General features: G+C 37.0%; 1 protein-coding gene across 2 annotated transcripts; it reads left to right on the top strand.

The window, feature by feature from the left end:
• Positions 1–1,096: 1,096 nt before the first annotated feature.
• Positions 1,097–17,769, top strand: LOC127430429 (transmembrane protein 185-like). Of its 2 annotated transcripts, none has more exons than XM_051680188.1 (7): positions 1,097–1,231; positions 1,670–1,846; positions 2,119–2,326; positions 8,957–9,040; positions 9,157–9,333; positions 12,011–12,134; positions 14,734–17,769. In XM_051680188.1, the coding sequence occupies exons 1-7, from the start codon at positions 1,194–1,196 to the stop codon at positions 14,976–14,978; spliced, it is 1,053 nt and encodes a 350-aa protein (XP_051536148.1). In that variant the 5' UTR covers positions 1,097–1,193; the 3' UTR covers positions 14,979–17,769. The 2 variants fall into 2 exon arrangements, with proteins under 2 accessions (XP_051536148.1, XP_051536147.1); XM_051680187.1 differs by having other exon boundaries at positions 1,124–1,231; positions 1,629–1,846.
• The last annotated feature ends 4,318 nt before the right edge of the window (positions 17,770–22,087 follow it).

Genomic DNA, 22,087 nt, shown 5'->3' with positions numbered 1-22,087 from the left:
TTGACTTGTTCCTTTTTTTTCCCCTCCCCTTTTCTCCCCACTTTGGAATGCTTAATTCCCAATGCGCTCTAAGTCCTCGTGGTGGTGTAGTGACTCGCCTCAATCCGGGTGGCGAAGGAAGAATCCCAATTGCCTCTGCATCTGAGACCGTCAATCCGCGCATTTTATCTCGTGGCTTGTTGAGCGTGTTACTGTGGAGAAGTAGCGCATGTGGAGGCTTCATGCTATTCTCTGCAGCATCCACGCACAACTCACCACCTGCCCCACCAAGAGCAAACCACATTATAGCGACCACGAGGAGGTTACCCCATGTGACTCTACCCTCCCTAGCAACCGGGCCAATTTTGGGAGGCCTGGCTGGAGTCACTCAGCACACCCTGGATTTGAACTTGTGACTGCAGGGGTGGTAGTCAGCGTCTTTACTTGCTGAGCTACCCAGGCCCCCCGTCCCTCCCTTTCTTCAAATCTGGGTTACAGTGAGACACTAACATTAGAAGTGAATGGGGCCAATCCGTAAACGTAAATTATTTTAGCGTGATAAAATCACTTACATTTTCTGTGTAAGTAATATCCAATTTTACAACTTCGCTGCCATGACAACGTAATGCTGTAAACCCTAAAACATGGGTTTTAACTGAAGAATTAATGTAAGTGCTTTTATAAAATTATTAGCTTCACGTTTCTGTCTTTAAACCCTCCAAAAATGGGCCCCATTCACTTCCATTGTAAATGCCTCACTGGAATCTCGATTTTTGCTTTTTTGAAGAAAAGGAGGGACGAGCCGAAATTAAAGTATGCCACAAATGCTGTTGATTAAAATTAACTTGTATTGAGCTCGGTATATTTTTTGAGAAATTAGTCATTCGAGTACAATTTAACAGAAGTTATTAGTAATTAGTAGGGGATTAATTTTTTGAGTAACTTGCCCAACACTGATTATTACTTATTCTAAGTAAAGTTATAAACGTAATCTTGATTTTTAGCAATAAATCATAAAGTTATTTTTTGGGGATGAATGTAAATTTCACTACAAGGATAAAGAAATGCATTTTTTCAGCGCCATCTGGTGGAGGAGGGCGGGGCTTGTGACGTCACTGTGTTTGGTTGCGTTCGCCAACTGTATGCACTGATGTGAGAGCAATTAGCCTGCCTATCAATTTCACTCCATTTAACTATGGTCTAAAGAGGAAAACATGAATCTCCGTGGCTTTTTTCAAGATTTCAACCCTAGGTAAGATTTGTTGAGTTCGACGAATAATGAAAAACTGCTCCTTTTAAAACCTCAACATTCACTTTACTAGCTTAACTGCTAACGTTCACTGTGCAGGCCTGTTTGGTTTGTATCTGCTCAGTGTAGCAGCGTTAAATGACATTCAGCCAGTGAATAAAACAGCTTTAACACCGCAATATTTAACATAAACCACTGGCATTTAACTACATTCTAACTAATTCTAAGCATTGCCATCTAAACATACTGCACAGGAAACAAAGCACGTCCATTCCGTTAAGATTCTCGTGCAAGCATTAGCAAAGCTGATAGTGTGACACTTTGTTTACAGTCAACGTGAAACTCAGGCCTCATGATATTTGCAAATGTAATCTAAGTTGGATACATCTGCCCACTTTAGATGTGTCTGGCTAGTCCCACTGCAAATGTGTTTTCTTCCAGTAAGTTCCTGATCTATGCATGCCTGCTACTGTTCTCTGTGCTGCTGTCATTGAGGTTGGATGGCTTCATCCAGTGGAGTTACTGGGCGGTGTTTGCGCCCATCTGGCTCTGGAAACTCATGGTCATCATCGGGGCTTCCGTGGGCACCGGGGTTTGGGCTCGCAACCCACAATACAGGTCTGTACATGAGCTTTTCAATGGCTATGATCACAAGTGACTGGGTGGAGTGTAGTGGAGAAATATGGGGGTGTAACTTCAAGGTTATAAGTTTAAACTCCTCAATGCATGAACTTTCACCATTGCGCCCTTGATCAGATCAGGTTACCCTCCAGGGAGCCTAAACCTGTTGTAAGTGTACTGTAGTATGAAGTCACAAGGTCACAGGAGTTTGTACCACAGCGCCCTGCTTTGGTTGTGTTTGGCTATCAAATGTGTGTTGTCATATACAGGGCTGAAGGTGAGACCTGTGTGGAGTTCAAGGCCATGCTGATCGCTGTGGGAATCCACCTCCTCCTGCTCACCTTTGAGGTGCTGGTGTGTGACCGTGTGGAAAGAGGTTCACACTTCTGGCTTCTGGTCTTCATGCCCCTCTTTTTCGTCTCGCCCGTCTCCGTGGCGGCATGCGTGTGGGGATTCAGACATGACCGCTCGCTGGAGGTATTAACTGTGCAGCTATATCGGGTTTTTGCATAGTCGAGCTACAGCCCTCATCTGTCTGTCCAAGTATACACGACACAGTGCGTAATCAAATACTAGAAGGAAAGATGACAAATACACCACATTAAAGAAATTTTCCGGGTTGAAGTCAAGTTAAGCTCAATCGACAGCATTTGTGGCATTATATTGATTGCCAAAAAAAAATAAAATATTTAGACTCGTCCCTCCTTTTCTTTAAAAAAAGCAAAAATTGAGGTTACAGTGAGGCACTCACAATGGAAGTGGATGAGGCTAATTTTTGGAGGGTTCCGAGGCAGAAATGAGAAGCTTATAATTTTATAAAAGCACTTGCATTAATTCTTCTGTTAAAACCTGTTTTCTTTTTTTTCTTTTTTTTTTTTTTTTGAGCTGTAAAATTGATTAAATCATCATTTTTATAGTTGTTTTAGGCTTTATGGCATTGTCATCATGGCAGAATTTGTAAAAAGTTGTAAAATTGGATATAAATTTACACACAAGGTTAGTTATTTTCTCACACTAAAGTCGTATTAACAAGCATATTGTTTACGTCTTGTAGCTATACTTTTGAAACAGTGAGTATTTTAACGTTTATTGATTGGCCCCATTTACTTTCATTGTGAATGCCTCAGTGTAACCCAGATTTTGGCTTTTTTATATTTTATTTTTTTAAAGAAAAGGAGGGACGAGTTTTTTTAGTAATCAACATTATGCCACAAATGCTGTAGATTGAGCTTTACTTGTATTGAACCCGGAATATTCTTTTAAGTGCATGTTGCTTGTAGGGTTGCCAAATTTCTACCAGCCAAATAGGGGACATTTTATTTTGTGATTCAGTGATTTTATAAACGGGACATTCTAAAACGCTTAACATGAGAAATGTTAACATGACTAATTTACTAATACAATGACCAGGGATAACCAAATTATTTTCAATTTTTACTTCTAATAAATACTTTTATGGGAGAGTCAATGCTTAAAACAAAATAGTATGTTTTTCCTTGGATTACAGTGTCATTGCTTAAATGTACTTACACAAGAATCATAATGATGGCAAACAATTATCATATACTCGATTGTAATATTTCTGACAAAATGCTGCATTTTTAATTTTACTGTTTTGACTGTAACAGAACAGAAGACGTGCACAAATTGTCATTGATCTTTCTTACTTTTTCAAGAAACATTATTAGCAGTTTGGTTGTGAGATGCTAGAGTACAGGACAAACTGCGTCCCATATGGATTTAATATGCAACACAATTCTGTTGCCTTAATTCCCTTAAGGATGATTCCAAATTATAGGGGACGGTTGGCAACCTCAGATTTGCACGTCACATGTTTTGAATGTTTTTGAACATGGCACATGAATGCAAACAACACAGAGATCAGTTGTGGTCCGATTAAGACAGGAGTCCCCAAACTTTTTGCTGCCCAGGCCATGGCACTGTTATGTTTTCAAGGGGGGCCGGAGTAGCTCTCACAGAGACTATTCTTCTGCTTTTAGTACATGGATTAATTTTAAAATTCTAGAGACTGTTGTGTGTGAAAATCCCAGGAGATCAGCAGTTACAGAAATACTCAAACCAGCCCATCTGGCACCAACAATCATCCATGCGATTATCTAATCAGCCAATCGTGTGGTAGCACTGCAGTGCATGAAATCATGCAGATACGGGTCAGGAGCTTCAGTTACTGTTCACATCGACCATCAGAATGGGAAAAAATATGATCTCAGTGATTTGGAGCGTGGCATGATTGTTGGTGCCAGATGGGCTGGTTTGAATATTTCTGTAACTGCTGATCTCCTGTGATTTTCATGCACAACATTCTCTATAATTTACTCCGAATGGTGCCAAAAACAAAAAAACATCAAGTGAGCAGCAGTTCTGTGAACGGAAATATGCCTTGTTGATGAGAGAGGTCAACTGAGAATGGCTAGACTGGTTTGAACTGACAAAGTCTACGGTAACTCAGATAACCGCTCTGTACAATTGTGGTGAGAAGAATATCATCTCAGAATGCTATTCTGAGATGCTGGTTGGCATTGTTTTGGCAGCACGAGGGGGACCTACACAATATTAGGCAGTTGGTTTTAATTTTGTGGCTGATCGGTGTATATGGGTCAATGACGTCACACTAATTTTTTTGTCTGCATCTAATAAATTATTCAATTTATTCACACAAAGCAATTACTTGAATCACCTGTTCTATGAGGAAAATATTTTCAATTACTGAGTTCAAAGTAATTTTTATATTTTTTCTTAGGTTTAAAGTAAAAAATGTCATGTGGTGCAACCATCCGGAGACAGTAAAACAATTCAAAGTCTCATTAAAAGCTGAAATTCTTGGGGAAAAAAAGAAGAAATGTTGCCATGAGTTATACTACATAATCTTTTATTATTATTTCTTTCTTTTTTTTTCTTTTTTTTTAATGCAGTGAAACAATTTTATTTTAAAATATGATTAATATTTGAAAAACTTTTGTCATGTAGTGCAACTAACATGTAAGTAGAAATTTTGTTGTCATGTGACAAAAAATCATAAAACAGAGAAGATCTCTTTAGACCCACAAGACTGTTTGTGAAGATTTAAAAACAAATAATTATTTTGTCATATAATTAAATATCAATATTTTGATATTTTAATAAAAAGGCACATTTTGTTCAGGTCATTTGAAAAACGTATAGATATTCTTGATGTAAACTCATGATATTTGTAATATGTCATCTTGAAACATAGCCTATGTTTCTTTTTTTTTATCACCTCAGGCAACCTTATTTGTCTATGACCCATATATTATATTTATATATAATACAATGGTTAACAAATGTGTTATTTAATAATTTCTGAGGTAATTTACTCCATCAATTCTCCCTCCATGTTTTGTGGCAGAACAGATGCTAAAAGGAAAGCTTGACGACAGTGTTATTAAAGGTGTGTTCAATCTCTCTCTCACTGTGTGCTCGCATGTGCGTGCGAGACAGAACGCAAAGGTCGAAAGAAATGCAAAAATTATGCAGAAGTTTAAAGACCGATAAAAATTATATGATTATAATATTTTTGGGAATGCACATTCCCTGCCGTGCGGTTGGGAGCCACTGCTCTAAATGACAATATTTTTATTTGGAATTTGGGAGAAATGTTGTCAGTAGTTTATAGAATAAAACAAAAAAGTTCATTTTACTCAAACACATACCTAAAAATAGTAAATTTAGAGAAACTGATAATGTTGCAGTGGTCCCTTAATGTTTCCAGAGCTGTATATGTGTGTGTGTGTGTATATATATATATATATATACAGTGCATCCGGAAAGTATTCACAGCGCTTCACTTTTTCCACATTTTAATTCCAAAATGGATTAAATTCATTATTTTCCTCAAAATTCTACAAACAATACCCCATAATGACAACGCGAAAGAAGTTTGTTTGAAATCTTTGCAAATTTATTAAAAAAAAGAATAATAAAAATAAAAAAATTCACATGTACATAAGTATTCACAGCCTTTGCTCAATACTTTGTTGAAGCACCTTTGGCACCAATTACAGCCTCAAGTCTTTTTGAGTATGATGCTACAAGCTTGGCACACCTATTTTTGGGCAGTTTCTCCCATTCTTCTTTGCAGGACCTCTCAAGCTCCATCAGGTTGGATGGGGAGTGTCGGTGCACAGCCATTTTCAGATCTCTCCAGAGATGTTCAATCGGGTTCAAGTCTGGGCTCTGGCTGGGCCACTCAAGGACATTCACAGAGTTGTCCCGGAGCCACTCCTTTGTTTTCTTGGCTGTGTGCTTAGGGTCGTTGTCCTGTGGGAAGATGAACCTTTGCCCCAGTCTGAGGTCTAGAGTGCTCTGGAGCAGGTTTTCATCAAGGATGTCTCTGTACATTGCTGCATTCATCTTTCCCTCGATTCTGACTAGTCTCCCAGTTCCTGCCGCTGAAAAACATCCCCACAGCATGATGCTGCCACCACCATGCTTCACTGTAGGGATGGTTTTGGCCAGGTGATGAGCGGTGCCTGGTTTCCTCCAGACATGACGCTTGCCATTCAGGCCAAAGAGTTCAATCTTTGTTTCATCAGACGAGAGAATTTTGTTTCTCATGGTCTGAGAGTCCTCCAGGCGGGCTGTCATGTGCCTTTTACTGAGGAGTGGCTTCCGTCTGGCCACTCCACCATATAGGCCTGATTGGTGGAGTGCTGCAGAGATGGTTGTTCTCCTTTCTCCACAGAGAAACGCTGGAGCTCTGTCAGAGTGACCATCGGGTTCTTGGTCACCTCCCTGACTAAGGCCCTTCTCCCCCGATCGCTCAGTTTGGCCGGGCGACCAGCTCTAGGAAGAGTCCTGGTGGTTCTAAACTTCTTCCATTTACGGATGATGGAGGCCACTGTGCTCATTGGGACCTTCAATGCTGCAGACATTTTTCTGTACCCTTCCCCAGATCTGTGCCTCGATACAATCCTGTCTCAGAGGTCTACAGACAATTCCTTGGACTTCATGGCTTGGTTTGTGCTCTGACATGCACTGTTAACTGTGGGACCTTATATAGACAGGTGTGTGCCTTTCCAAATCATGTCCAATCAACTGAATTTATCACAGGTGGACTCTAATCAAGTTGTAGAAACATCTCAAGGATGATCAGTGGAAACAGGATGCACCTGAGTTCAATTTTGAGTGTCATGGCAAAGGCTGTGAATACTTATGTACATGTGATTTTTTTTCGTTTTTTATTTTTAATAAATTTGCAAAGATTTCAAACAAACTTCTTTCACGTTGTCATTATGGGGTATTGTTTGTAGAATTTTGAGGAAAATAATGAATTTAATCCATTTTGGAATAAGGCTGTAACATAACAAAATGTGGAAAAAGTGAAGCGCTGTGAATAATTTCCGGATGCACTTTATGTGTGTGTGTGTGTGTGTGTGTGTGTGTGTATATATATATATATATATATTACACACACGCACAGTACTGTGCAAAAGTTTTAGGCACTTGTGAAAAATGTTGAATAGTGAGGATGTCTTCAAAAATAATGCCATAAATAGTTTTCATTTATCACTTAATGTCATACAAAGTCCAGTAAACATAAAAAAGCTAAATCAATATTTGGTGTGACCACCTTTGCCTTTAAAACAGCACCAGTTCTCCTAGGTACACCTGGACACAGTTTTTCTTGGCTGTTGGCAGATAGGATGTTCCAAGCTTCTTGGAGAATTTGCCACAGTTCTTCTATATAGTTAGGCTGTCTCAATTGCTTCTGTCTCTTTATGTAATCTCAGACTGACACGATGTTCAGTGGGGGGCTTTGTGGGGGCCATGACATTTGTTGCAGGGCTCCCTGTTCTTCTATTCTAATCTTTTTTTATTTGCAAAAATTATGTTTGTGAGTCTAACATTTATATTTCCTATTGACACACTAAAGCTGAAGATATAAATAACCATCTTATGACAAATGCTTTTGTGAAACCTCTTATGTGCCCAAGACTTTTGCACAGTACTGTGTGTGTGTGTGTATATATATATATATATATATATATATATATATATATATTGCAGTGGTACATTCTGCTGCAGTTTATAGCCTACTTTTAAAAGTGTGGATCAAAACAAAACAAACACTGTATAGGCCTATATACGATCATTATTTTAATATCACAGTTTTTATTTTACAAAGAACAACACTTTTACGATAATTAAGCTGTGTATCTATATGTTTTATTTTATTCTTGTTAATTACATGTGTCCATGATGTATTAAATAGCAAATTTAGCATAATCTACTCACTTCATTAATATAAAAAGTAATTCAAATATATATTTTTTTAATTAAAAAATGATGAGTGCGGCCCTTGAGGCGAAAGGGACCCTGCTTTCCGGCCCTCCAGCTTTCCAATGTTGAGTACCTCTGCCTTAGGAAAATATGTTTACATGTTTATGTGAATACAATTGAGCCATGTGTAATACAATAAAACAGTAAGACAGTAATTAGAATCATCCTCTCCAGATTCTTTATTTAAATCTGCATAAATTAAAGGCAGTACAAGAGCTACTACCATGATGTGTAAATACTTGACAATTTAAATAATATTTGGCATTTCAATAAAGAGAATTGAAAGGGATGTGCTCAATTGTCATGAAAATAATGTCACAGTGTAAAATTCTGAAGTGGGTAATTTCTGCGCTGCCTAATGTAGTTGCAGAAATAATCACTGTTTTCAAACAGATTCCAGAAAACTACCCCTGGTATCCATTGGTTGTACAAACAGGTAGTCCCCGATCCAAACTCAAGCCACTGGTTGAAGCAGTGTTGCTGTGTTGGGCTTGACGATTGCACCACAGAGCAACAGTGTTAAACTTTTAGGTGAAATCAACCTACAAATGGTTCACTTGCAGTTGTCACTGCGTGTTAAACTGGGATGTGAGAAAGAACAGGTTCACACAAGGGTCCTAAAAAGTTTCTCTTTTTTGTGTTTGTTTTTCTTTTTGATTTTCTTGATAGACATTGCGAGTTGCACTTACATGGCATTAAGCATGTCTCCCAAAGCATTTAGACCATTGTGTTGAAATGCATCGTAACTGATTTTCTTTCTCTTGCTTGTTGTCTTTTTTCCATCAGCTGGAGATTCTGTGCTCAGTAAATATTCTTCAGTTCATCTTCATTGCATTACGACTGGATAAGATCATCAGCTGGCCGTGGTTGGTAAGGACATCAATAACAGTTTTACATTTTGTTCTGCCCTATGATCACAGAAATAGCATTGTAATCTGACCTCTGCAGCAATTCATTGGAGTAAGAACAGTACCGTTTCTTGGCAGGTGGTGTGTGTGCCGCTGTGGATACTTATGTCCTTCTTGTGTCTGGTGGTGCTGTATTACATCGTCTGGTCTGTGCTCTTCCTGCGCTCCATGGATGTTATTGCCGAGCAACGGCGTACTCATATCACCATGGCGATCAGCTGGATGACTATAGTTGTGCCCCTGCTTACCTTTGAGGTTTGATTTTATATTTCAGTGATAATGTCCATTTTGCTTGCATATGAAAGAAATTCTCTCTCAGCTAATGCTGTAAATTATATAGGAAATATTCAAACTTTGTAGGTACATTACAAAAATATCCATTTTAAAAATTAACAAGGCCCAAACTATGCAGTTCAATTGCTATTTATTTAACAGATATAATAATCAAGACAACCAAAAAACTTTAAAGTAAAAGGTAAAGAAAAATCGGAATTGTTCAAAGGGAGAAAAACGGAAAATCAAGTTTTTATTCAGTCGTAGTTTTCTAGACACTCAGCATGACTTTTAACTCTTCTGTGATCTTCCTTAAAAGTACTAAATTAATCATTTAAAGGAATAGTGCAACCCATTTTTAATGCAGGACACACACACACCAAAAAAAAAAAGAGAAGCTTTTTGAGAGAAGCTCATGCATATTCACGGGAGAGCTTGCAAGCCACTAGGTGGGTTTCCATCCAACTATTTTTGTGCACATTTTGAAATTGCGCATAAGAAATCCTGAATGGAAACGCTTGATATGCGAATAAACTTTCTAAATTTGCTTAAAATTTAATGCGCTAGGAGGAGGTGGATTTTCTAGAGTTTCTTATTAGTTAAAATGCACATTAATGTGATGAAAATGGTTTACTTGCTAAGCGATGACGTGTTTTGACTATTTGTGCATGTTAGTGTGCGATAGCTTGATGTGACTAGCCCACCGAAAGGTCCGACCTTGGCACACAATTCTTTGAACATAGCGCTTGTCATTCAGAAGTGTTTAACCCGCAGCTGGTCAATAAAGTGGGTCCTCACAATCTGCCAGAACAGTTTTGAGAGTGGGCGCTTCCAGGTATGTGGAGACTGGCGGTGTGTGGGCATCACAGCTATTTCAGCCCACATTATTTCAGATATTACACTTATTCTGCTGTGTCTCGTGGATGCATTTAATAAAATGAGATACTTTCTCCAATCTTGCAAATAAAACTCCCCAAAGCAGGGAGAGGTCATTCAGCTGCTCCATCATGACAAGGCGGCTCCCTCATGATAATGCGCATTACGTAGTGGATGGAAATGCGCAACAATTCGTATTTTCTTAAGTCTAATTTTTAGAAATGCGCGTAAAATATTCAAAACATTTTGGATGGAAACCCAGCAAGTGTTAACAAGCTTTTATTATGACAACTGTTGTTGTTTTCTTATGACAGACAAACTTTTTGTCTATTTTGATCTCAAAATAAATATCTTATACTGTACATTATAGCAAAATAGTACATTAGTAGTGTACTATTAAGAAAAGTACATTATTGTACATTAGGCAAAATAGTATTGAATTTTAAAATCGTCCATTTATCAGTTATTAGCCATACTATGAAAATAATCATCCGTTCCCCAGTATTGGGCTGGAATTTATTATCGTGTATCCCTAAAATATTTATAGCAGGGTTTCTGCAGGTCTGAAAAAAGTCTTAAAGTCTTAAATTGCCCTTTCGCAAATTAAGGCCTTAAAAAGGTCTTAAATCGGAGTCTTAAATTCATTAGGTCATGGTATTAAATGTTGCATGAGGGATTGGTTTCTCATTGTGTTTGTCATTTTAAAGTGAATTTCTAGGTAAAAATAGCCCCATACTAAATTTGGGGTCTTTAGGACAAACTCTATAGTGCCACCACCAGTTCAAAAATGCTTTTTTTTTGCTCTTATCTTTTGAACCATTTTTCCTAGAAACAAAATTATTTTTGCATGTAATTATGCTCCTCCTGATGATACAAACGAAATGCTTATATTAAACGCTTATACTATTGCCCATTACAGTGGCCGCCATCTTGGAATATGATGTTTACCGTTTATTCGCTATTATTCCTTCAAACTTTGACAGATTTGCCTAAGCAATGGTTGAAAATAATTTCCAGACTGATCTGCACAGAATGCATGATACAGAATTATGATTTTGTTGAAAAGTTACGTTTACACATTGAATGAGGTTGATGTAAATTGAAATGAAGCTTGTTATGCTTTGTCAGGACCATGATCTGAGGGTACATGCAAAGTTTGGTGACAGCACCACCTATGGGTCAAGAAATGTGAAACATGGCTATTTTTGCCTGTAACTTTTGATCATATCTTACATGCTCCTTTTGTTGAGCTTCTAGATTTAATGACAAAGTATTTGAATACAATCTTGTTTTTACATGTTTGGTGGTGATCACTTATATTTTATTCCAGAGCTTTGAGATATATTTTTGGGTGTTGTTTAAACACTATTCAAGTGAAACAGCAGTGTCGTAAAGGAATATAGCTGATACAATGGGTCTGATTGGAAGGTTACATTTATTTCTACATTCTGGTGGTTAGGGGCAGAGGTATTCAATCATGTTACTTTTTTTAAAATGAATCACAGTAATGGAGATCTGTTATGTTGCGTTTTTAAACTTTGAAGTGTTTCTTCTGTATACAGTATATATGACTGTTCTTGCGCTCCCTAGAAATTTATATTTGGAGAATGATGCAATGACATATTGTGTTCCCTTGAATTTATTACTTAAATTTCCTTTAGTTGGTCTTTAAAAGGCCTTAAAAAAAAAAGTCATGGGTTTATTTAGCTTCATAAAACCTGCAGAAGCCCTGTTATAGACCCAACCAAGGGTTGACATTGATCAGTGTTTGTGTTGTTTTTAGATTCTCCTTGTGCACAAGCTGGATGGCCATTATAATTCCAACTATGTCCCTGTGTTTGTGCCTCTCTGGGTGTCTCTGGTGACTCTAATGGTGACCACGTTTGGCCAGAAAGGAGGCAATCACTGTAAGTAATATTTATTGCTGGCATCAGTCTTATTTTACCTGTTGCTATTGGCATTAAAGGGATAGTTAACCTAAAAGTTAAATTCTCTCATCATTTACTCAGCCTCATGCCATCCCAGATGTGTATGACTTTCTTCTTCTGCTGAACTCAAATGAAGATTGTTAGAAGTAAATCTCAGCTCTGTAGGTCCATACAATGCAAGTGAATGTTGACTAAAATTTTGAAGCTCCAAAAAGCACATAAAAGCAGCATAAAAGTAATCCATAAGACTCCAGTGTTTAATCCATGTTCATCTGAAATGATCTATTCAATTTGGGATCAAAATATAACTCCTTTTTCACTATAAATCTTGACATTGCAGTCTCCTTGGCGATCTCGATTACACTTCCCATAGTGCCATCTAACGCTTGGCACATGCGTCAAGCACAAGGAAGTGTAAACGAGCTTGAAATCATGATCATGCCTAGAGACTGCAATGACGAGATTTATAGTGAAAAAGGAGTTATATTTTGGTCTGTTTTCACCCAACACCGATTATATCGCTTTTGAAAACATGGATTTAACCACTGGAGTCTTATGGATTACTTTTATGATTCCTTTATGTCATTTTTGGAGCTTCAAATTTCTGGCCACCATTCACTTACATTGTAATGACCTTCAGAGCTGAAATATTTTTTTTAAAATCTTCATTTGTGTTCTGTAGAAGAAAGAAAGTCATACACATCTGGGATGGAATGAGGGTGAGTAAATGTTTTTTGGATGAATAACCCTTTAATGTTCTCTAGTTTAATCCAGTGGTTCTCAACCTTTTTTTGATGAACGCCCCCCTACTTCATTCCCTTTTGTTGTACCAAAAAAACACAAAACTCAATATTTGTGGGGGCCTGGGTAGCTCAGCGAGTATTGACGCTGATTACCACCCCTGGAGTCGCGAGTTCAAATCCAGGGCATGCTGAGTGACTCCAGCCAGGTCTCCTAAGCAACCAAATTGGCCTGGTAGAGTCACATGGGGTAACCTCCTCGTGGTCGCCATAATGTGGTTCGCTCTCAGTGGGGCGTGTGGTGAGTTGTGCGTGGATGCCGTGGAGAATAGCGGGAAGCCTCCTCACGCGCTAGATCTCGGCGGTAACGCGCTCAACAAGCCACGTGATAAGATGCATGGATTTACAGTCTCAGACGCGGAGGCAACTGAGATTCGTCCTCCACCACCTGGATTGAGGCGAGTCACTACACCACCACAAGGACTTAGAGCGCATTGGGAATTGGGCATTCCAAAAGTTATTTGTTTAATTTGCTCAGTGCAGCTTCGATGCATCAAATCAAATCACTTTATTGTCACACAACCATATACACAAGTGCAACAGTGGGTGAAAGTCTTAGGTGCAGTTCCGAGCAACATAGGAGTCATGGCAGTGATGAGACATATACCTTTGCATTGCATAATTTTTTTAAATATATAAATTCATGAATGTGAGACCAAACCTTGCGTTTCTTGAATTCAAGCAGATGGAGGGCTATATCTGTGGCCTATAAAATGAAAATGCAAAGACAGAAACTAATAATAAAAGTGATATTGTTAATATATATATATTCATTAATTTAACAGTGGTATTTGTTACAAGACCATAGTAAACACATGGAAGCATGGATCTTCACTACTGTGGTTAGAAGTAACATGATTTCTATAAAACAAACTATGGCATTTTTGTAATTATAAACAATAGACCTACTCTAAACACATGTAAAAACAATAAATTCAATATATAAATATTTATGAGTTGTAACAAAAATGTATTATATTTCCTCACTCTAATGTAGCCTATGACAAATAATATTTATTATCAATCTATTTCTGCTTAAAGTACAGTTAGTGTTACTATAGTAAATTCAAGGGAGGTGATGAAGAATGAAGAAAGGGTTTCTGCTTCTCATGCCTTGCTTCTCACTGATTCTCGCAAAGCTGCGAGTTTAAGAGCTCGAGCTTTAAGAGCTTTGCGCTCGTGCTGCTCTGTCCATTGAGCTGTATCATCTACAGAGCATACAGGTGTATTAGCGGAGGTTGTGCCTCTGCCTGTGTATTTGAGGCTGCTAAACCAGATACTTCAGATGCGTCGCTAGACTTCAAAATCAGATGAACCGTGGTACAAATGCGTACTAACCCGTATAATTGAGAACCAACTGATATAGTCCAAGTCTAGATAAACGTTTTAATGCAAAGAGGAACTTGACGATAGATTTGAATATTATGACTGATAAACGCCCCCCATTTGTAACCTAATGCCTCCGTCTCTACTAATTTGCTCTCAGCGCCCCCTGGAATCCTTTGAACGCCCCCATTGAGAACCCCTGGTTTAAGCCATAGAATTCATAAAACTGTAGTTTTAAATTATAATGCAGTACCATAAGTAACATTTAATTATTTGTTTAGCACAATAAATATCTCATTTTATGACAGACAATACACAAAACATATTCCATGCACAATAGTGCCTATTTTAAATAAACTCAATCCTAAACTGAGTAAAAGGAATGAAGCTTCATCACAATCATGCCATAATTTGTTCCCAAGACTTTCAACTCTAACTTCCCTCTCCATCAGGGTGGTTTGGCATCCGCAAAGACTTCTGTCAGTTCCTCCTTGAACTCTTCCCCTTCCTGAGGGAGTATGGCAACATATCCTATGACCTGCATCATGAGGATTCAGAGGTGTCTGAAGAGATGCCCATCTACGAGGCACCTAAAATTGCTCCCATGTTTCGGAAGAAAACAGGTGTGGTGATCACCCAAAGTCCTGGCAAATACTTTGTGCCACCACCCAAACTGTGCATCGACATGCCAGACTAATATTCAGCACTTCTCGTTTGACTGTTCATGAACAGTGAGAAGATATAGCACTATGCAATGGGGTCTATGTCAGGACATACCATTAAAGAAGAAACGTACAATCCAGCAACAAAGACTTTTCTTCTGAGATCCTTCTGTGGTGAAGATTCATGAGAAAAGTCTTTCTTGTGGTTGAGTTAAGCTCAAATCTAGAGTGTAGTTATTGACTCTCCCTAGTCATTTTGTATGTGCATACCATAGCCTTGTGTTTGATGGCATAGATGGGACCTGTTGCCTTCTGGAGTGGATTGATTCAACTTTCCTCAAGAACTCTCCACGAGACTGTCTAATCTGTAATTAAGGAAAGGGTTTTTTTTTCTACCTGGTGTGGAGAGTGGAGATGAATTTTCTTTTTTCAACAGTGCTGGAAAAAAAAAAAAACTTAAATCAGCCTAAGCTGGTTTGCTGGTTTGTGTTGGTCTCCCAGCCTGGTCAAGCTGGTCTTGATGCCTGGCAAGCTAAAAGATACCCACAACCACTCTTGGACCAGCTAAGCTGATGCTGGTTTTAGCTTTTTTTTTTTTTTTTTTAGCAGGGAAATCCATATATGGTACAGACTGTCCGCTATTCACCTGTCAGTCCTAACTATTCAGCTTTGTTGATGTTTGGTCTGATGTTAGTGCAATATTTTTCTCTGTGCAAGCCTTTCTATATGTGTCGTTCCCTTATTTGCACTGTGATTGCAGCCTTTAGGGGGAGCAAAGTTTAAAGATGAATCTGAAATTGTTCCCTGTTTATTTGAGAGTAGGGGTTCATCTGGTCATATGTGATAGGAGCCATCAAAGGACCAAAAGATCACAGTCTTAAAGGGATAGTTCACCCAAAAATGAAAATTCTCTCATTATTTACTCACTCTCATGATATCCCAGGTGTGTATGACTTTCTTTCTTCACCAGAACACATCTGAAGAAAAATAGAAAAATAGCTCAGCTCAGTAGGTCCTTAAAATGCAAGTGAAGCAGCAAGTGCAAGTGAACCGGAAGCATGATTTAGATTTTAAGAGTACTTAAATGTTGAAAAGCGATCGTGTTGCTTTAGATGACATTAATTTAACCACTTGAGTCGTATGGATGATGTTTATGCTGACTATCTGTGATTTTTGGAGCTTCAAAAGTCTGATCACCATTCACTTGCATTTTAAGGACCTACTGAGCTGAAATATTTTTCTGGTTTTTCTTCAAATGTGTTCTGCTGAAGAAAGAAAGTCATACACACCTGGGATATCATGAGGGTGAGGAAATGATGAGAGAATTTTCATTTTTGGGTGAACTATCCTTTTAAGACTGTGATCTTTTGGTCTTTTTTGTGCAGTTTTTGGGGTCTCATTAAAATGCGTTTAGGTCATATTTCCCCCTAAAATTGAAAGACTATATATATATAAATATATATATATATATATATATATATATATATATATATATATATATATATATATATATATATATATATAATTAAAGAAATGTTATTTTGCATAATGAAAATAAAGACTATTAAGATATATATTTTTCCACTGTGACATTATTTTCATTACAGTTTAGCACAATTTCCACCAAATTCCCATCACTGTAATGTGTCTGAACATTTATTTTTGAATTTATTTGTAATTTTCTTAATTTAGATTCTCTAAATGTGTCTGGACATTTTTTTATTTTTTTTTTATTTCATTTAATCTTTATAGTGATTCTCATTACCGTAATGTATCTAGACATTTTACTTTTGATTTCTTTTGTGGTTTCCATTATTCTTAATTGTGCTTCTCATTACTGTTATGTGTCATTTTACTTTTGAGTATTTTTGTCAAGTCCATTATTCACAATGGAGATCCAATTAGATTCTTATTCCTGTAATGCAGTAATATTTATTTACTGTATTACAGTGAAAACACTGTAATACAATGATTTTTATTTCAATCAGCATTTTAATATTTAATATTTAATAATAGGCTAATTGAAGGAAGTATAACAAATGCTACCATGATGTATAAATGTTACAATTTTCACATTACAGAAGAATTCGATTTTTCATTTTGGTCTGAAAAATTACCTGGACATGTTCTTGACTGGTTTTGTGAGATTAAACCTGTTGCTCAACCCAGTTTAGAACTTTCAAAAGTCTGGAAGACTGGACTCGAAAGTCTTCAACTGAAAGAGTACAATACAATCATTTCATACAGTTTGATCAAATGCACCCCATATTCTCTTTTTGAGAATATAACCACTACCTACAGACCCTGTTATTACTGTATATTCCCTGTAATCTCAGTAAGGCAAAACCATTAATTAAGTTGGCCTGAAACTGCTGTACAGCACTGATTTGTTCCATCTAATTTGGTCCCATTTAGTGTGAAATAACAGAAAAAAAAAATAATAAAAATAAATAAAAACTTTTAAGTCCCTTTTTATAGATATGTGTCATTGTTAATTTAAGTGTTAACCAGTTGCAGTATGTTCCCCATTCTCCATCCAGAGCATAAAGGATTTGTTTTAAAATGTATGTTTATTGTCATGCCAGAAAATATTAGCATTGTTTAATGGCTGCTTTCTAGTAGAAAATGTGCTAGTTGCTTTCTCAGCTGGTCTGAGTGAACAGCCATAGAAATGTACTTTTTTTGGATGTGGACCAATATCGCAGTTTTATATGTTCCCCAATGTACACATTACCACTCTTGATGTTCATGGTGTCCTTTCCTTTGTAAAGGCAAACATACCGTAGCTTTCAACAGTGCCTCACATTAAAATGTTATTGTTTACCATGCAAATGTTGTGTGAATTTTTTCCACTGTTGAAATCTTTTTATTTTAGGTGTTTATTTGTTTATTATGATGTACTGTTTATTATATGAGGTATTTCTAATCACATAAATGTGTTGATAATGAGTACATAAATAAATATTGTGATATTTATTATAATTTACAGTTTTAAGTCAGAAGTTTACATACACTTAGGTTGAAGTCATTAAAAATAAATTTTTTAACCACTCCACAGATTTAATATTAGCAAACTATAGTTTTGGCAAGTTGTTTAGGACATCTACTTTGTGCATGATACAAGTAATTTTTCTAACAATTCAAACTTCCACAAGTCTGGTTCATCCTTGGGAGCAATTTCCAAACTCCTGAAGTACCACATTCATCTGTACAAACAATAGTACGCAAGTATAAACACCATGGGACCACGCAGCCATCATACAGCTCAGCAAGGAGACGCATTCTGTCTCCTAGAGATTAACGTAGTTTGGTGCGAAAAGTGCAAATCAATCCCAGAAGAACAGCAAAAGACCTTGTGAAGATGCTGGAGAAAACAGGTAGACAAGTATCTATATCCACAGTAAAATGAGTCCTATATCGACATAACCTGAAAGGCTGCTCAGCAAGGAAGAAGCCAATGCTACAAAACCGCCATAAAAAAGCCAGACTACAGTTTGCAAGTGCACATGCGGACAACTTTGGAGAAATGTCCTCTGGTCTGTTGAAACAAAAATTGAACTTTTTGGCCATAATGACCATTGTTATGTTTGGAGGAAAAAGTGTGAGGCTTGCAAGCCGAAGAACACCATTCCAACCGTGAAGCATAGGGGTGGTAGCATCATGTTGCGGGGGTGCTTTACTGCAGGAGGGACTGGTGCACTTCACAAAATAGATGGCATCACGAGGAAGGAAAATTATGTGGATGTATTGAAGCAACATCTCAAAACAATCAGCCATGAAGTTAAAGCTCGGTCGAAAATGGGCCTTCCAAATGGACAATGACCCCAAGCATACCTCCAAAGTTGTGGCAAAATGGCTTAAGGACAACAAAGTCAAGGTATTGGAGTGGCCATCACAAAGCCTGACCTCAATCTGATAGAAAATTTGTGGGCAGAACTGAAAAAGACTGTGCGAGCAAGGAGGCCTACAAACCTGACTCAGTTACACCAGTTCTGTCTGGAGGAATGGGCCAAAATTCCAGCAGCTTATTGTGTGAAGCTTGTGGGAGACTACCCAAAATGTTTGACCCAAGTTAAACCATTTAAAGGCAATGCTACCAAATACTAACAAAGTGTATGTAAACTTCTGACCCACTGGGAATGTGATGAAAGAAATAAAAGCTGAAATAAATCATTCTCTCTACTATTATTCTGACATTTCACATTCTTAAAATAAAGTAGTGATCCTAACTGACCTAAGACAGGGAAAGTTTTCTACGATTTAATGTCAGGAATTGTGAAAAACTGAGTTTAAATGTATTTGGTGTAGTTTAAGGTGTACGTAAAATTCTGACTTCAACTGTATTACTGCATGTAACATCACATATAGTGTTGTCCTGAGATGTTGTGAAATCTGTATCTCTGCAGGATTGAACGCAATAGCAGGCATCAAAATGTTTAAAGGGCTTTTGACCTTTGCCTTGGGTTATTTATTTATGTACACAAGTCAACTGTGTGGACACAGTTACTTTTTCATTTTTTGTACTATTTTCCATATTTTAGAACAATAGTAAAGTAAATCTATGAAATAACACAAACATGGGAATTATGCCCAGTGACCAAAAATGTTAACCAAATCAAAACTAATATCTTATATTTAAATTTCATCACAGTAGCCTCTCTTCACAACTGTGCACACTCTGGGCATCATCCATAAAAAAATTAAAAAAGAAATGTTTTTCAACGGAAATGTATTCTTTTTATTTGTGTGCACAGTTAATTTCATGCATTAACACATACGTTTTTAGATTAGGTGTTTTCAGCAGGGGGTACACCAATTTATTACTCATGTTGATCTAATTTTGAAACACATTTTTGTAAAATGAACATGTGCATTAAAAAAATTAAAATAACTACAACCAAATCTAAAGTCATATTCAAGTTTAAGTTCATTTTTTTTATTTAAATCATTTTCACATATTTACAATAAAACCACAAACATTCAGTAATAAAAGAACACACGACACAACCCCCAATTAAGCAAAAACAACAACAACAACAACAACAAAAAACATACATGTTGGTTATTTATGTTCTGTTAGTAAACTTAAGGAAATTCCTGCTGGAAATAACTTAAATAACTAAGGTTCCCAAACCTTAAAAAACCTCTTTGGTTCTCCAGCCATTTCATGTCAAATTTTATCCATTTACAGTACACCACTAAACTCCAACAGCCAAGTCTCAAATTTGGAATAGTCTCCTTAGACCAGACCATAAGAATATTTTTTTCAAATGTCATTCCATTTTTAATTCTCTTGATGATGACTGTGGGGGTCTAGTTGTGGTGAGCAACCCAAGCTGCCAACCATGGGATCATAATGCAAATCAACATTAAACACCCTTGACTAGAGAAGAAAAACTTCAGACCAAAAATTACATACTTTGGGACAGAACCAAAATAAATGAGCCAGTGTGCCCTCTTCTGATTTACACATAACACAGAGAGGTGATACAGAAGACAATATAGAGTGCAACTTAGTTTGAGAGTAATGTGCACAACCTTAAATTGAATTAATTGATGAATAGAGTTTATTAGACAGGATTTGATTCCCTGAACAACTTCTGCCCAGGGGTTTTCTGGGATTTTCACTTTCAACTCTTTCTCCCAAGACTCTTTCAGATGTTGTATAAACGTAGCAAAAGATTAAGAAAAAAAAAAGAAATTTATAAACTTGGACACTAGACCCTTATCTGGGTCCAGGGTCATATAACTAAAAATCTTCTTGGAATTTGTACTCTTCAATTTAAAAAATATTTGTCTTAATATAATTATGTATTTCTAACAGAAAATGAAAAAACTGAGATGAAGGTATACAATTTTGAAAAAGAGTTGAGTTGAGTGAATGTTGCAAATATATTGTCAATATATAAATCTCCAATCGCCACAATCCCTTTCTTATACCAAAATGATAAAGTGTGGTCTGTTAGAGATGGGGTAAACGTGTGGTTAAAGGCAATCAGATTCAGAACACTGGTGTCTGGGAGATTAACTTGCTGCCAAATTTGGTAGGAACTCCTAACCATGGGGTTATCTTTTAACATTGCTCCCATAGGCATCTTTTTAGCATTAAGTAAAGTGGGGAGAGAAGAGCCTTGGATATTCTGCTCAATACCAAGTTAGGCTGGAGTGGAAGGGAGCACTTCTCCTGGTTATGCACCCCACCAGTACATCAGCGACCTGATATTTGCTGCCCAATATTGAAAGTCAGGCAAAGCTAACCCCACAACATTCCTACTTTTACATAAATGTTTTTTTTATTTTATTTTTTTTGTTTATTATGTGCTTTGTACCTTGTATCCTCAAATAAATGGCAAAATTATGTAATCTAAATTTTGTTTTTAAAATGATTTAGGGAGAAAGAAAGGAAGATTTTGATTACCATTTTAATTACATTGAAAGTTCAGCTCAGTGTTTCATTGTCCCTCCCACACAAAGGAAACCCAAAAATGAGTAAATTCCCTTATCATTTACTCACCCTCATGCCAAATTATTTATTTATTTGTATAGCGCTTTTCACAACAGGTATTGTTTCAAAGCAGCTGTACATAAAATTATGAAATTCACAGAAAATGAATTACTATAATACCAATATTAGTTATTTATGTTTAGAACTATTAGTGGTTAAAATTAGTAAACTAAGTAAGTGTTGATGGTCAATGATTAAACAAAATGGTTTTATATTAACTATAAGTTTTAATGTTAAAGTCCTTGAAGTCATCCTGTATTAACTGAGGAAATACACGTAGATGCATTGTCCTTTGATTTTGGCCAATGAAGTCTTGTTAGTGGTTAATTCATTTTCTATGTAGTTCTTTTTTTTTTTAAGAGAGTGTTGTCCCTCTTTTGACCAAGTTGATATACAGTAGGTATCATTCAGTGAGGAGCATCGCAGTCCTACTGGAAGCTCATGGCAGGTAATTTTGGTGAACTTCATCCTGAGTCCATGTTTCAGACAGGCTCATGAAGAATCCCATGTCTTTTAGTTAGCATCAATTCATCCTCTGTGAAGTCTGTGTTAGTAAACTGAAGTGAAGTCTGGCTGGCACATGCTGCAGTTGGTCATGATCACTCAGCGACACAGTGGGAGTCAGACATCAGGCAGGAC

This window comes from Myxocyprinus asiaticus, chromosome 40, assembly GCF_019703515.2.
Source record: "Myxocyprinus asiaticus isolate MX2 ecotype Aquarium Trade chromosome 40, UBuf_Myxa_2, whole genome shotgun sequence".
Lineage (NCBI taxonomy): Eukaryota > Metazoa > Chordata > Actinopteri > Cypriniformes > Catostomidae > Myxocyprinus > Myxocyprinus asiaticus.
This window is presented reverse-complemented; position numbering and strand designations above follow the sequence as displayed.